Below are 17,319 nucleotides of genomic sequence, written 5' to 3'. Positions count from 1 at the left end.
GAGGCAGAGAAGCTGAGAGGGGCTGAAGGACGGATTGAAAGGCAGAAAAAAGATCTGAGGTAGAATATCAGGAGATGAACAACAAGGTAGGAACTGAGGGGAAAGAAAAAGTATCTTTTTTTTTTTTTTAAGAGATAGGCAAGTAATGAGAAAGGGTAGGAACCTAGCCTAAACGCTGCTACTCCCTGTCGAGGCAGGAAATAAACTGGAAGGAGGGTGGTTCCCACATCCACAGGAAGGGGAAGTTTTTTTTAAGATTCCTGCCTCCCTGATTGGACGGTGGGAAACACCCAAGATGTCCTCCGCCTCTTAGGGAGAACTGCTCAATTCCTATTTTTTCTCAGTCTTCTCTTGTGAGGGAAATGGTGCTCAACATAGCATAAACAGAACATACGATGAGGGAAGGGAACTGCAGTCTAGGATCAGTATAGGAGTAGTACTTAAACACCTAGTTTCTTTAAATGAAACTAAATTTTCAGGACCAGATGAACCTCACCCAAGGGTACTACAAGAATCTGCAGGCGTAATTTCTGAGCCTCTGGCTCATTATTTTAAAAAATTCTTAGAGAACAGGTGAGGTACCAAAAGATTGGAGGCGGGCAAACGTCCCGATCTACAAGAAGAAGCAGGAAAAGGAGGATTTAAGTAACAACCCACCAGTCAGCTTGACTTTTATATATCTGAAAAAGTTTTAGAACAAATCATCAAACTGTCAATCCCTGAACATTTAGAAAAGGTGGCTGTGATTACTAAGAGCCAGCAAGGGTTTCTCAAGAACAAGTCATGTCAGATTAACCTTATCACCTGTTCTGAGAAAGTTACCACCTTGCTGGATCAGGGGAATGCTGTAGACATAGGTTGTCTTGATTTCAGTAAGGCTTCTGATAAGGTTCCACATGCTATTCTTGTTGACAAGTTAGTAAAATATGGTTTGGATCCTATTACTGTTAGGTGGATCTGTAACTGGTTGACAGATTGCAACCAAAAGTGCTTGTGAATGGTTCCTCATCCTCTTGGAGAGGAGTGACAAGGGAGCGCCTCAAGGATCTGTCCTGGGACCTGTTTCATTTAACATCTTTACAAATTATTTGGATTGGATGAAGGAAAAGAAGGAATGCTTATTAAATCTGCAGATGATACTAAATTGGGAGGGGTCACAGATACAGTAGAAGAGAGTCAGAGATACAGGATGGTCTTGACAGGATGGATAACTGGGCTAAAACAAATAAAATGAATTCTAACAGGGATAAATGTAAAGTTATGCATTTAGGTAGGAAAAATCAAATGCATCATTATAGGATGGGGGAGACTTGTCTTGGCAGTAGTACGTGCGAAAAGGATCTAGGGGTCTTTGTGGACTGTACACTGAACATGACTCAGCAGTGCAATGTGGTGGCTAAAAAGGTAAATGCAATTTTGAGCTGTATCAACAGAAGTATAGTTGATACAAAGTGATAGCATTGTTTTACTCTGCTCTGCCTAGACTTCACCTGGAGTATTGTGTTCAGTTCTGGTCACCACAGTTTGGGAAGGATATAGACAAGCTGGAACATGTCCAGAGGAGGGGAATAAAGACGGTGAGGGATCTGGAGACCAAGCCCTATGAGGAAAGGCTGAAGGAGCTGGGAATGTTTAGCCTGGAGAGGAGATGACTTCAAGTACCTGAAGGGCTGTCATAGAGAAGATGGCGAGGAGTTGTTTTCTGTTGCCCTGGAAGGTCGGACCAGAATCAGAGGCTTGAAATTAAATCAAAAGAATTTCTGGCTAAACATTAGGAACAACTTCCTGACAGACTGGTAGCTCAGTGGAACAGGCTTCATCGGAGGTGGTAGGCTTTCTTTCCTTGGAGGATTGTAAACAGGCTGGATAGCCATCAGACAACAATGCTGATTCTGTGAATTAGGCAGATCATGAGAAGGAGGGCAGGAAGGGTTCCATCAGTGCATAGTTCTTGTGGCCCTTTCTTACACACCCAGGAAAATGCTGATTGAGACTTTGGGGTCAGTCAGCAATTTTTCTCTAGGCTAGTTTGGTAAGGGATCCTGGAAGTTTTTGCCGTTTTCTGGGCATGGAGAACGGGTCACTGGGGATGTGTGTGGAGTGGGGGTAAGATATATAGGAATTTCCTGCATTGTGCAGGGGGTTGGGACTAGATGACCCTTGAAGTCCCTTCCAACTCTATGAATCTGATTCATTTTACTGGAGGGAGGGAGGGAGAAATAAAGAGGCTTGAGTTTCCAAGGTGAATGAAACTAAGGGGCTCAGCTTAAAACTGGCTGTACATAGTGTAGGAGGTGATGGATTCAGTATGGGGCATTTGTCAATGCACTGTGGCTGCCTGTGGCAGACTCCTTCAGCAGTATTACTGCCAGAATGCAGATCAGATCTGGCTTCAAGTACTGTGGGAGGAGAGGACTGTAAAAGCCAATGGTTATCACTTTGCCCTCGTGTTGTTCAGTGGACAAGGTCAAGCCAGGCCCCTGCATCAAAGCTGCCAGTGCTGTTGTTGGGACTCAGCTTAGAATCAGACGCAGCTACAAGCAGCACAGGAGGCAATGTGTACTGTAGATTTGCTAGGACCCCTGGGCCCTTACAGAGAAATTACATCTATACTTGGGCCCTTTATTCTAGAACAGGGATCCCCAATGTGGTATCTGTGGATACCTTTTCTGGTGCCCGCCACATGCTTTCAGAGAATGGGTGGGGCAAGATGAGGTCTTTCCATAGTAGGGCTACTGATTGGCTGTATAGTTTTTAAATACTACTTCAGCAGCAACTGCCACCACAACACCAGGATCTTCTCTGTATGACTGAAGGTAAGCTGGGTGTATACAAGAAAGCATTTTAACAGGCATCCTGTTGAACAGAGCTTTTGCCTGAAATGTTGGTGTTACCATTAGAGTTATGCATGATCTCACTTCTGACATTTTGTGGTTGGTGCCATCTCTTGTGGCAGATCTTTTGAGGTTGGCTCTGCCACCCACAGAAGACAATTTGTGGTTGATGAAGCTGTGTCAGAATTCCAAAGGTGCCTAAAGGCTCAAAAGGGTTGGAGATCACTGTTCTAGAATCACCCCCCAACTCTCACTGCCACTACATCAGACTTCAATGACACAATGATGGATCCTTCTTATTACTGATTTTCAAATCACTGCTGGCATAAAACCATGTGTCATATTTTTAATACAATAAAATCCCAGAACTGTTGCATGTTCGTAGGAGAATGGCAGCACACATACACATTTACTGAAGGGTTCAAGTGAATGATGCTAACCAGAGGGGAAAAAGTAATTCCTATCTAGTCTTCTTCCAAACTATTCCTTTTAAAAAATCTATACCGTCTCTGTGGTAACAACAATATGTCTATATTATTGTTATAACTGCCTTTCCTTTTGCAGAAGGACAAAGGTTAATTGCTTTTCTGGAGGTCACACAGCATGCCTTCAAAAATGGAACCCAAACCTTATTTCAAGGCATTATTTAACCGTTTCATTTCCATGCACTCTTGCTGTATCCACAACATGCTTAAGGTTTCAGTGAGATACTTGAGTCCATGAGCTCTGCTTGGTCTCTTCATCCTTTTTATGGAAAACAAATTTGCTCAATGACTTTCAGTAATGCAACAACATGGCTTTCACCCCATCCCTTGGGGAGCCTGTTCTCAACGATGCATACACATGAAAATTCTAGAAGGGTAAGCTGTGTTAGTCTGTGGCAGAAAAATTACTCAGAATTCCAGACTAACAACATTATGTGTATTATGATTCAGAGCACACTTCATTAGATGCATGAAGTGTACAGAAGGCCTTGGAAGCTTTAGCTTTAGGAGCCATCCCGAATATTTTGAAACCAGACCTATTTTTGTGCCTTCAGCATTTTATATTTTAACAAGCAGAGCATCCATAAAGTTACATGCAGGGAACATCTAATCTAATCCTTTCCTACTGTTTCCCCCCTTCTTCTCTTTTTCCCACATACCAGCCATAACCTATCTGTCCCTCATCTTTGGCTATATGGATTCCCCAATTTTTATTTTAAAGATTTCAGACTGCAAACCTGAAGTTCCCCCCACCCCCCAATGGTAGAAAGAGCTGTCTTGTCTGTTCATGGCTACAACCTCCAAATTTAAGTATCCACAGATGTGGCCATGTTGAGAATTAGAAAAATGGCTGGCCACCATCTTTCCTAATTATTGCTGCCATAAAACAACACTTACCTCTTCACAGTCACTTGTAATTTTTAAGGTATAAAAAAGGGTTGTATAAACAAACATGTGGTAACCCTGGTTGTCATCTCAACAAAAAGCTAACCTTTATTCGTCACATAAATAAGCTTTGTACTTCTACTGAAAATCACCAAGATCCACTTAATTCAATAAATAATTAAAATAAATGAACAGATGAATATACTAGTGCCATAATGAAATTTCTAAGTGCCATGGTACCCTGACACTTGGGATTTGTCAAGTGTTAGCTTACATCTATCGGTTGGGTTTCATCAGTATTCCAAACACTCAAACAAGCTCTCCTAGCTGTTTCACACAGATGTTAAGACTCCACAGGGGATTAAAAAAAAACCTTGCAGCAATACACACCAGTAGAGAATATCTTAGTGCCAGTAGAGCTGTCATAATACAATGACGCAAACTGAAGGAAGCTATCCTGAATAATATCACTGTTGATTATACTAAATGTTGAAAGATTCAGGAGAATTGACAGGGTCATCCTTCCATCTTCTTGCACAAATTTCTCTACCAATGCAGTCATGGAAGTTTCACTCCCAAAAATTAATGAAATGGGACCAAATAAGTTCCAGTCAATTTGATGGTTTACTTATAAAGGAAAGGAAAGGTCCCCTGTGCAAGCACCAGTCGTTTTCAACTCTGGGGTGACGTTGCTTTCACGTTTTCACAGCAGACTTTTTATGAGGTGGTTTGCCATTGCCTTCCCCAGACTTTTACACTTCCCCCCCAGCAAACTGGGTACTCATTTTACTGACCTCGGAAGGATGGAAGGCTGAGTCAATCTTGGGCCGGTTACCTGAATCCAGCTTCCGCCAGAATTGAACTCAGGTCGTGAGCAGAGAGTTCACTTATAACATTCCTGCAAAACTCTGGTGGCTCTGCTTGTCACCTAGCATTAAGTTTGCCTGATGCATACATTTAGCATTCTCAAACTTCAGCAACCTGGGGGGGCCACCATTTTGACAAAGATTTTCATGGACCTCCTAAGCTTCCGTTCCAGGGATCTGCCACATACTGAGCTATCATGAGCACCTGTAACTACAGTCTGCAATGAGTAAACTCTTCCTTTGATTTTAATAAAAATAAGAGACCTTACTAAGGATGGAGGAAATCAGCTCCTCTCTATGTTTTAAAAATTCAGGGCAGTATGTGGTCAATAGATTCAGTACGATTAAGGTCGCACAATTGTATGTTCTGTCTGAATATGAAATAAAGACACGTCTATATTTAGTATATATTACATCACAAAAATACACTGGGATGCTAACTGGTAGGGGAATGCCAACCGTGAAGGCTGAGCAAACTCTCTTGACCTTATTGCTGTACTTTTATAATCTAGATGTTTCAAACAAATTTCAATCAGTTGTCTTAGTTCATCAAGTAGTGTGTACGAAAAGGATCTAGGGGTCTTAGTGGATCACACACTGAACATGAGTCAACAGTGTGATGCGGTGGCTAAAAAGGCAAATGCAATTTTGGGCTGTATCAACAGAAGTATAATGTCCAGATCACGTGATGTGATGGTATCTCTTTACTCTGCTCTGGTAAGACCTCACCTAGAATATTGTGTTCAGTTTTGGGCACCACATTTTAAGAAGGATATAGACAAGCTGAAACGGGTCCAGAAAAGGGCAACGAAGATGGTGAGGGGTCTGGAGACCAAGTCCTATGAGGAAAGGTTGAAGAAGCTGGGGATGTTTAGCCTGGAGAGGAGGCGGCTGAGGTGATATGATCACCATCTTCAAGTATTTGAAGGGCTGTATAGAGGAGAATGTGAAATTGTTTTCTGTGGCCCCAGAAGGTAGGGCCAGAGCCAATGGGTTGAAATTAAATCAAAAGAGTTTTGGGCTCAACATTAGGAAGAACTTCCTGACCGTTAGAGCGGTTCCTCAGTGGAACAGGCTTCCTCGGGAAGTGGTGGGCTCTCCTTCCTTGGAGGTTTTTAAACAGAGGCTAGATGGCCATCTGACAGCAATGAAGATCCTGTGAATTTTGGGGGAGGTGTTGTGAGTTTCCTGCATTGTGCAAGGGGTTGGACTAGATGACCCTAGAGATCCCTTCCAACTCTATGATTCTATGAATAGGTCATACGATAGATGCCAGACCCATTAAGTGCATCATTACATGACAGCACCATCGAATATCCAAAAGAGCTATTCTAGTGAATTGTGTAAATATATGAATAGAGACTTACCAGTTACAGCATAGTTATATTACCTGAAAGACCAGAACATATTTTTGAACTTGCCTAATCATGAAATTGCTGAAGAGATACTCGGAGCAAATTAATACCTTTGTAAGTCTTGAGGAATATGGGAAGGGAGTGGATGTACGAAAGTATATCAGAAGCCATGGGAAAAGCTGCCTAACGGATTTGACGCAGTTATTTACTTAGTGATTATCAGTGGAATTTTAAATCTAATGGGCTTTTAAGTTAATCAATGGAATTTGGGTTTCATAAGCCAAGGGTAGGACGTTGAAGGGATTCCCACCACCACTGAAGGAGCTTACAGTTTATATTTTGACTGTAGGATGCAAGAGGCAAGGGAAATCATTACTCCTCCATAACCGAAAGCAAACAGAGCTTTTGACATTTTTGACAAGACTTCAGCTTAATAAAGGTGAGATGGCAAAACATCTAAAATATGATCCTTTCAGAAGCAGACACAGCCCTTCTTGTCATGCATTGCACCAACATTAAAGTGGAAACTCTTCTTTTCTTTTCTATTAGTGTTCATTTGAGCCAATGGTCTTTAACAGTTGCTGAGAGTTTATGTTTCAGCAACTATCAGAAAGCTACCCATATAATGGGATCTCCCCAGCAAAATATGATAGTGAAGCTCTGACCTGGATAACCCAGGCAAGCCTGATCTCATCAGATCTTGGAAGCTAAGCAGGGCTGACTCTGGTTAGTACTCAGATTTTTATTTTATTTTATTTATATCTGATTTGATTTAGATGGGAGACCTCCTTGAAATACCAAGTTTGGCGGACAGCGGCAAACTTTATTCAGCCACCTCTCCGAATATCCTCCAGGCTCCCAGTAGGGTCGGGCACCAGAGGTCAACATGATATCCAGGTGCAGGCAGACACACACATACACAAGTACCCCCCCCCCAAAAAAAATGATAGGGATTATGCAGTTGTTTCATAATGTTTGTGTATTTCTACAATGGCAGCCAAAAATCCAGTGAACCTGTATGTAACCCATCCATCTACATTGCTCAGTAACCTAGAAGTCAGAGCACTTGGAACAGCAGAGTCCTTACTAAGGACAGAGGAAATCAGCTCCTCTATGTTTTAAAAATTCAGGGCAGTATGTGGTCAATAGATTCGATGCGATTAAGGTCGCACAATTGTATGTTCTATCTGAATATGAAATAAAGACACATCTATATTTAGTATACGTTACATCACAAAAATATATTGGCATGCTAATTGGTAGGGGAATGCCAACCGTGAAGGTTGAGCAAACTCTCTTGATCTTATTGCTGTACTTTTTTAATCTAGATGTTTCAAACAAATTTCAATCAGTTGTCTTAGTTCATCAGCATTTACCTTCCCCATCAATTCTACTGAAATCTCCAGGCACATTAGCTTATCATTCACCAATTTATTCCAGTTGTTCTTATGACTGTTTAATTTAATAAGACCACGCAAACTTAGCTCTGGATCTGACAGCAGGATCTTTAACTTTAAACTAAATGCCCTCCTCCATGCTTTAGCTAAATAAGAGACTTCATCTACTTGAGTTCTTAGAACACCAGCCACACATTTGGAGACCTCCAATATACCATGAAGAAATTTAATTAGCAGTTGATCTATATCCTCAGTAACAGTCTCTATTCATAGACCAGCTGCATATAACAACTGGCCAGCTACCTTCGAGTTAAATACTCTGAGCACTAAAGGTACATATTGTCCCCCTGTAGTATAAAAGAATCTAGGGATTGCTTTCCCAATACTGTTCGCAGCTCTATGTCACAGTTTTCCACAGAACCTCAGAGCTGAAAAATACCTCCAAGTACTTAAATGGAGTGACATGTTGCATAGGCAGACCAACCACGGTCCATTTATAACTCCTTACTTTGTTTTCTACTAAGAACAACACTTAGACTTTGCTACATTAATTACCAAACCTTCCCTACAACAGTATTTAAAACAGATATTTTTAAATACAGCAGGACAATGTCATTCACATACTGGCAATTTCACCAATGTGAGATAAGGTGAGTGGCAATCCTCTACAAAAGAAGAAGAAGATGATATTGGATTTATATCCCGCCCTCCGCTCCGAAGAATCTCAGAGCGGCTCACAATCTCCTTTACCTTCCTCCCCCACAACAGACACCCTGTGAGATGGGTGGGGCTGGAGAGGACTCTCACAGCAGCTGCCCTTTCAAGGACAACCTCTGCCAGAGCTATGGCTGACCCAAGGCCATGCTAGCAGGTGCAAGTGGAGGAGTGGGGAATCAAACCCGGTTCTCCCAGATAAGAGTCTGCACACTTAACCACTACACCAAACTGGCTCTCCGGATTATGTATTTGTACAAAAAAGAAAAAAGGTTATTAATATAGAAAATAAATAACAGAAGGGCCACAACACATCCTTGCTTAATGCCTTTATCTAGCAAAACAGGATATGTCAGCACTCCTGAAGGGCTGCAAGTAAATTGGGCTACTGGATGGTTTAAAGTGGAAACTATGACTTTTCATATAGGAAAAAAAATGTTTGGAGACATCCAATTTTCTTTCTGAATACATTCTTTAAGGTCCCAACATCAGTGCAACAGCTAAAAGTACAGCATTAGCCCATTTAGGTAAGTGAGTGGAGACACTGAGGTCTTCACGTTGCTTTCAATCCTTGCCTTCTATGCTGTCCTTAATTCTACAAATTTGAAGCATTTTCTTATCAAATATCCTACGCTATTTCAATGCTTTAGGAAACACACCAAAGGGAATGATGCAATATGAGTTACTAGTCTGCTTCTTCTCCTGCTGCTATAATGCTCTATATATACTTGTTACCAATGCTTGAGAATGTCATGAGTTAATGTGAGCAAGGTAATGGACAGAATGAAATACTACTGATGGTCTATCCCATGGCATATATCCTTTAGTCTTCATTTATCTATATTGTCTTTCACATGGCAACATATCATATGAATGCTTACATTTTAGTATTATACCCCAACCTTCCTACATTGCACCCAAAGCAATCTTTTTTTAAGAAAATTACAAACATACAAAAAAAGAATACTGCCATATTAACATTAACACAGCGAAAACGAGGCAGTGGTAACTTTTTCTAAAAAAAGTTTGTTTCCATTTCCCTCCTCAGTGCTGGGAGACAAAACATTGGCAGGCCTCTATGTATAATGCAAGAGCAAGCTTCCCATATGGGTGTAATTGTCCAAAGTCATGTTCTACTACTCAGGTGCTTTGAGAGCTCTGTAAGAAAAAAAGGAAGGGTTAGGAGGAGGAACATACTCTGACCAGAATGTTCACATTGCAAGGACCTAGCTTCCATTGTGCTGCCAGGTTTTCCTTTATGCCCCTAGCTAACTTATCTTAGGAATATTCAAATATTCTGTCTTGAATAATGCATGTTTAAAAAGCTGTACAATACCTTCTGTTCCAAATACTATTAATGTAGGGTTCCACTTCCAAATCTCCCAGGCAGGTGGATCCAGCCAATTATTTTATTTTGTTTGTTGTGTCTTCAAAAACAAAACAAGAGATCACATGATGCAACTCAACTGAGTAGGGTGGGGAAAGTACATACCCAATTTTTAGTTTAGACCAGAGATTGCAGCATGGCGTCCACAGATATCATGATGCCCACTAACAATTTTCCTGCCACTTTCCAGGTGTTTCTAAAAAATGAGTGGGGCTCCTGCTCAGCAGGGCTACTGAATGGCCATTAAAGATCCAATTGATTGTACAGATTTTTTTTTAAGTAGTTTCATTGGTAGCTGCCACCACAGGGTTGGTTTTATTCTCTCTCACTTCTCTTCCCAATGTATTTTTTCAAAGTTGTGCCTCTCATCTCTTTCTCTTGGGCTTCCTCTGTGTGTTTGTGTGTGTGATTCCATCTCCCATGGCACCCATTTCATGGTTGCACACATCATTCTTTGTCAAATTTCCAAAGGTTTCCACAGGCTCAAAAACATAAGGGGAGGTGAAGATTGTTTGGCTAAGTAACAAAGGAAATGGCACTTGAGTAGGCAGGCGCTTCAGTTTAAAAGCTTATTTTCTATGGCTCAAAAGTCACAGATTGGGCTAACCTAAATCTTAGTTTGAGTTTTCAAATATGTAACACAAAACTCACTTATAAAAGCTTCTTTGTCTATTTTCACCTTTCATCCTCTCAGCACTTTGGTTCATAAACTCACTCCCGTCTCCACTGTGTGGCAGCCTTTGGTGATTCAGACATCACACTACAGCACAGAATTAAGCTGACATTCAGTGTGAGACACAAACTGATGCACTAACTTCACAGTTCAACTCAAATAACTGGATATTTAAACAAGCCCAAAAATCAGACTTTGGGAATAGAATGCCCTGGCTGGTAAGAAACATGATGCTTCCAATTCAAGAAAAGAGGATTAAATCAATTTTTAAACAAAATTGTCAGTTTAATTGTTAGTTATAGAATTGATTGGATCCAGTGATCTGTCGCTAGAGGCACTAGTGGATGTGGATTTTTGTTGCATTCTTTTCCTCTAGAAGTTCTTTCTGATTCCCGGCAAGTTGATTCCAAGGACTGTGGAACCATGTAGACAAAGAGCCGTGAAGGTGGTTGAGGGACTCCAGCTAGGTAAGGAAAGAGGGCAAATTCACTCCTTTGTCAGTAAAGAAGCTAGAGGGGATGAAGTTTTGCCCCCTTCTCACTAATAGTCATCATTCCACATGACTGTTTGCCCTTGTCCTATAACAAACTCAGTTCTCCAGTTTGGTATGCAGAAATTACAAATATAAGGGTGAACCAAGTTTAGTTTTCATATACGTATATGTTCCTAAAATTATTTTAAATTAAGCTAATTTTAAGATTGAAACCTCACCTAACAGGCTTATATTTAGTTGTGATTTTGAGTGATTCAGTATCTGTCTTTAGAATCAAAGATACAAACAGGGTGGAATACAAACATGTTGAAGCAGTGAATGTCCCCCTTTTTATTTTGAAAGAGCAAATCTGGGATCATACAGTGAACAGAATATTACAGTGCCAGATTTCTGGGATCTTGTGGAAGTCCTAAAGTTGTAACTATCTGCCTAGAAAATTAGTTATATGTTTTTAATCACATAATAGGGAAAGAAAAGTCACAAATACAATGAAACATAATGAACACTTAAAAGCAACAGTAGATTTTTTTAAAAATCACACTAGGCCATTAAATAACATCACTATTTTTACTTGATGCATGTTTGGCACCAATTGGTTGGGTAGGGGAAGAAAGTTCCACAAATGGGCCACAACAACCAAGGTGGCCCTATCACTGGTGACCTGGTGACTTTTTTTGCAGCAGGAACTCCTTTGCATATTAGGCCACACACCCCTGATGCAGCCAATCCTCCAAGAGCTTACAGGGCTCTTTTTACAGGGCCTACTGTAAGCTCTTGGAGGATTGGTTACATCAGGGGTGTGTGGCCTAATATGCAAAGGAGTTCCTGCTACAAAAAAAGCCCTGCTGGTGACTATCATGACCAGAATGAGGCCTTAAACAAAGACTTTAACAATCATGCAGATTCATGTGGAAGCACATCATCCTTCAAATCATTTCCCTGGTGGCATAGTTTTTAAATATATTTATTTAAATTATTTATAATCTACCTTTGGTTACTGAGACACAAGGTGAATTACACAGAGTAATTAAATGCAATCAATAGGATGAGCAACATAATGAGCAATCTAACAAGCAACATAATGGAACTAAGATTACACCAGTTTGAAACAAAATATCAGATATATGTTAAATAAAAACAAAGCAGTGGGAGTAGTACATACAACAAACAGATAATACATACTATATATAGTTCACAGTCACCTTCTTGAACGATTTTGTTATAATAAAGAACCATATCACTTTATAAAAAAAACCTGCCAGGACAATTTTTTAATAGTTGGCAGAATATAACAGGCATGTGGGGAAGCCTTGCTGACCACTTCAGGTAGGCTATTCCACAAGGTGGGAGCCACAACAGAGAATGCACAAGTACAGGCAACTGTTAATCTTGCCCATTTGCAAGGTGGGACCTACAGAAGGCCCACATCTGATGAATGAAGCTGTCATGGTGAAGCAAAGCAGGAGTTCTCGTCTTGTAGATATAAGGGTCCAAGGCCATGAAGAACTTGGTATGTGATGACCAGAATCTTGAATTGAGCCTGGTAACTGATAAGCAGCCAGCAGACTGACTGCAAAATAGGTTTAATGAGAATGTTCTGGCTAACTGCTGGTAATAGCTGAGCTGCAGCATTATATACCAATTGAAGTCTTCAAGCTGACTTTGAGGGCAGACCCATGTAGAGTACATAACAGTCTAGTCTCAGTGTTACTGTGCTATAGATCCAGGAGGTCAGATCAGCCAAGTCAATGTAGAAGACCATATTCTGGGATAAATGAAGTTAGAACAAAGTGGTTTTTTGCAGCTGCATTGATTTGCTTCTCCAGCAGAAATGCTCGATCCAGTATAACCTCTAAGCTCCAAGTACGCAAGCTCAGCTGAATTCCATTGAAGGTGTGAAGCATAATGTCCTTCAGATCTCAGCATTCCCAAGCAGCATTACATCCATCTTATGAGGGCTCAGTTTCAATTTATTTGCTATTTCAGCCACAGCAGTCAGGCAATGGCCCAAGACCTCTACTGTATCACCAGGAAATTTGGACAGAGATACAGAACTGGGTGTCCTCAGCATATTTCAAAATTACAAATTGTTTCAATTAAGGGCTTTATATAAAAATTGAATAGCATGGGAGATAGCATTGCAACCTGAGGAACATAAAGGACAAATCTCATTCTGATGACATCTGGTTTCCAATAGCAACCCATTGAATCACATGAACACATTCAAAGCTGCCTTATACTGAATGGGATCCTTTGTCCATCAAAGTCAGTATTGTCTACTCAGACTGGCAGTGCTCTCCAAGGTCTCAGGCAGAAGTCTTTTACATGAGAGCCAGCTTGGTGTAGTGGTTAAGTGTGCAGACTCTTATCTGAGAGAACCGGGTTTGATTCCCCACTCTTCCACATGCACCTGCTAATGTGACCTTGAGTCAGTCACAGGTTCTCACAGAGCTATTCTTCTCAAGAGCTGTCAGAGCTCTCTCAGCTCCACCTACCTAACAGGGTGTCTGTTGTGAGGAAGGGAAGGGAAAGGATATTGTAAGCTGCTCTGAGACTTCTTCTTCTTCCTCCTCCCCTCAGATGGTGATCATCAAATAAGACCATCAGTGCCATTTCCATCCCATAGCCCAGCTTGAAACCAGACTGAATAGGTCCAGAGAAGTTAGTTAAACAAGACGACCTGGAGCTGGTCCTCCATGGCTCTCTCAATCACCTTGCCCACAAAGGGCAGATAATTGGTCACATTTTTTCCTGTAGGGATGGTTTTTTAAAGTAATGAACATATTAACTGCCTCTCTGAGCTGCTAAATCAGTGATTGAATTATAACAGATACCAAGGACTCATTAATGTAGTCCTTGATTTCAGCCATCAAGATGGGTAAGGATCCAGAGCACAAGTGGTGTCTTTCACAGACCCTAATATTCCTTCATCATCCATTATGGTGATGGGGTCAAAATGACCCATAAATAGACTAGATGATGCATTACGCTCAAAATAAATTAGTGACGGGTAAAGCTCCTAAGTACTGGCAAAATCTGGCCAATACTAAATAGTTCCATTAATAGCACTGCAGCTATGCTATGAGCCAGCTAAAGTTTCTGAACAGTCTTCCCAGTATGTAAAGACAAAAAGAGCATGTTACAATAATCTAATATGAATATTACCCAAGCATGAATGAGTCATTGGGTCATGTTTGACAACTGGTGGTATACCAACCAAAGATACTTCAAATTATTTCTTGCTACAAATAAGTTCTAAGTACATGTAAGTATATACCTGAATCTAATAGCAATCCAAAGCTTATAAGTGAAATTCTGCTCTGAACAGGCTCCAAATCCATTGCCCATTCAACCATATCATCAACTAACAGTGTTTCAAACTTATCTGGACAGAGAATCAGCTTGCTGGCACCCATCCAGCATTATTCTAACATCAGGAAAAATTTCCAAGGCATTATAAAACTGTATAATCACAAAACAGAATATAAAAGAAGCAAATTAATAGAATCAGGATAGACAATCTACACTACAGCAGCAGAGCCATAAGCATCAATTATTCCTAAACAACTTTTGAAATAAGTGTGTTTTACTTACTGAATGATTATTCCATAGCTGTTGCACCACAACTGAAAAGGCCCTATTTGCATCCTAATTTGCTACACCTTAAAAGGCAGGGGGATACAATAGGGCAGGGATGGCCAACAGTAGCTCTCCAGATGTTTTTTGCCTACAACTCCCATTAGTCCCAGCGGCAAAAAACATCTGGAGAGCTACTGTTGGCCGCCCCTGCAATAGGGCCTCAGATGTTGATCTGACAATCTAGTTAGTATATATGACTCCAAGTATCTCTTCAGAACATCCACAACTTCAGGTAAAGGAGAAACAGAGATGATACTACCATATTTTTAATGGGAAAAATGTATAAGTTTAAATTTTTGGCAAACAGCTGACTGATCCAACCTGGCAAACTATTAAATGCAGGAATGGAATTGAACAAGTCCTTAACACACTTTGCTAGAGAACAAAGACACTTAATCCCACCAATTCACATCTATCTCTGTTAATAGCTATGATTTGTGCTTGGACATACAGTTGTGTTAATTGATTTAGTAAATGCAAAGGTATACAAATGCTTTCATTTATATGAAAATTGAGTAAGCCAATGTATACATATGTTTATTTAAGGGAGCAGGGAGGAAAAGGACAGAGAGAAATAAACAATTTATAATTTATAATTCATCTCATAGTTCTACTAGCCGATAGAAAAGGAAAGCAGAGCCTATTTGTCAATAAACTTGCTTTTTAAAAAATTAACCAGAAGTAGATTCTAAGACTCAGTTTTCAGTGCAGCAGTCTTGGTTTCAGTTACTAAGTCAGAGATGGTACTGCAGACATCAGGTAAGAGATAACAGCACAAGATTTTGAAGGGTCATTTCTTACAGAAAGCTTGCACTCCTTTGACTGATATATGCATAACTATCTAATACATTTTCTTAACACCAATTAAAGCAAATGGCTGCTTTATTGCTTACAGAGCTGGGCACATGTATTATACAGCTAGTCAGAAAAGGCTTGAGATACTCCAGCACCATCCATTCTCCTACTAAAAATAATGAAATTTAAGTATATCTTATTCCCTCCCTTCCATTGAACCAATGGATTCTTTGTCTATTTATTTCATTAGGCTCGGAGTACCAGTGAAACTTACTTTCTGCCTGTCGTCTTTATAACTGTAGTTGCTACAAAACCAAGATGCAGCTTATCTGCATTAAGTTCAATTTGCAACACTATAACATAACCATTCCCAGTTCTGACAGTGCAGGAACTTTCCATTTCCTCTTCAAAGATGTGCCATTCTCCTGCAACGATTCACATATGTTGTGAGCGTGCATGTGTCTTAAATGTAAAGTTTAAAACAAGATTCTTTGGGGAGAATTGTTATACTAGATCTGAGATGCTGACAGCAATTGCTAGAGCCTAGCTGCCAAAACATCTAAAACTTGGCCTTTAATAATCACCAAAGTAATATAGCACCAGGCCACATCTGAGCAGGGACTCCCAACAGTGTCAGTTTGTGTCAAACTGCAGGATTGTTATGGGATACGAGCAAATGTCCACACTTGTTTTACCCAATCAAATGTGAATTAGGCTCTAGATGTGAGCCTCCTGTGTATTAACCCACTGGCCTCCCCGTTATTACCACTACCACAGACCTTCACATTTGAAGGCTAATTTTAATTCAGCAATTTAAGCTGCTGCTGCAGATCTTTCTATACATTGTTCCATTCTCCCTTCTGATGATCCTTGTTTGAACTTTTACTCATGAGAAGTGCAGCTGCACAAGGGTCATGACGAAAAAAGATGCACACAACATGCAGACAGAGAAAACACACAGATATGGATATTGTGGATACTAAGGTACACAGAACCATGAGGTGTCAATTATGTATACTTTACTAATGAAACACACACAAGTTTCTGGTGCAGTTCTGCACAACAGATGAGAAATGGTAATACAATCCAACCTGCTTTAGCCATGCTTGGTATCCAGAAGATGTAAGTTGGAATCCATCTTTAGGCATGTGTATTCTGGGCTAGGAGAAAATAGACATAAGAGACCTACTTTTATATTGAGACCTGGCTAACCTATCTTCTAGTACCAAACACATTCTTAAACATGATTAATTTCCCAGGAAAATTCCAGGTAAACCATGACCATCCTATAATTATAGAACCACATGAATTATGGTGGTGACCTTGTCCAACATGCTCAAATTCTTCCAACCTTTAATGGAACTGTAGTTTCAACAGATAGAAATGAATAAAAGGAAACATGAGCATCTCTCAATCGACTTTGTGTTTGGTCCTGGCTGGGACCAGTATTCTGATCCAGGCCTACACAATTAAGATAAGTCAAGCTTCCATTTATATAAGCTGAGAACACACTAAAAGATCCTGAGATCCTAGAAGAGATTAAACTAAAGGTCTCCAACAGGTAGCTTGTGAGCTAACAGTAACTTACTCACCCCCACAGAAGACCAAGGAAAAGTCTGTGAAAAGATGTGTTCTAGACTTAACAGATTTCATAGAATTTTCTCTGTGCTGCTTAACTGACAGTTTCATTTCTAGTGCTTGTTTATTTCATGACCCATTTCTAGAACAGAACAAAAATTAGTAACACGCTGGGAGGCATGTGGGAGTAACTGGGGATATTCCTCATTACTCAGAAG

The 17,319-nt window shown here is 40.3% G+C and overlaps 1 protein-coding gene across 12 annotated transcripts in view; it reads right to left on the bottom strand.

Moving 5' to 3' along the window:
- The window catches only part of BTRC (beta-transducin repeat containing E3 ubiquitin protein ligase), a 184,895-nt gene that overhangs the window by 139,066 nt on the left and 28,510 nt on the right, over positions 1 to 17,319 (bottom strand). For 7 of the 12 annotated variants that reach the window (XM_060241797.1, XM_060241793.1, XM_060241796.1 and 4 more), the window contains exon 2: positions 16,615 to 16,683. The exons of 4 other annotated variants lie outside the window; for them this stretch is intronic. In XM_060241797.1, coding sequence (XP_060097780.1) covers positions 16,615 to 16,683 — 69 coding nt within the window. Of the gene's footprint in view, positions 1 to 16,614; positions 16,709 to 17,319 lie in introns of all 12 variants that reach the window. One more of the 12 variants, XM_060241794.1, reaches the window with a different exon arrangement.

The sequence above is a fragment of the Heteronotia binoei genome, chromosome 6, assembly GCF_032191835.1.
Source record: "Heteronotia binoei isolate CCM8104 ecotype False Entrance Well chromosome 6, APGP_CSIRO_Hbin_v1, whole genome shotgun sequence".
Lineage (NCBI taxonomy): Eukaryota > Metazoa > Chordata > Lepidosauria > Squamata > Gekkonidae > Heteronotia > Heteronotia binoei.
The sequence above is the reverse complement of the archived record's forward strand: the minus strand, read 5'-3'. Positions and strand labels throughout refer to the sequence as shown.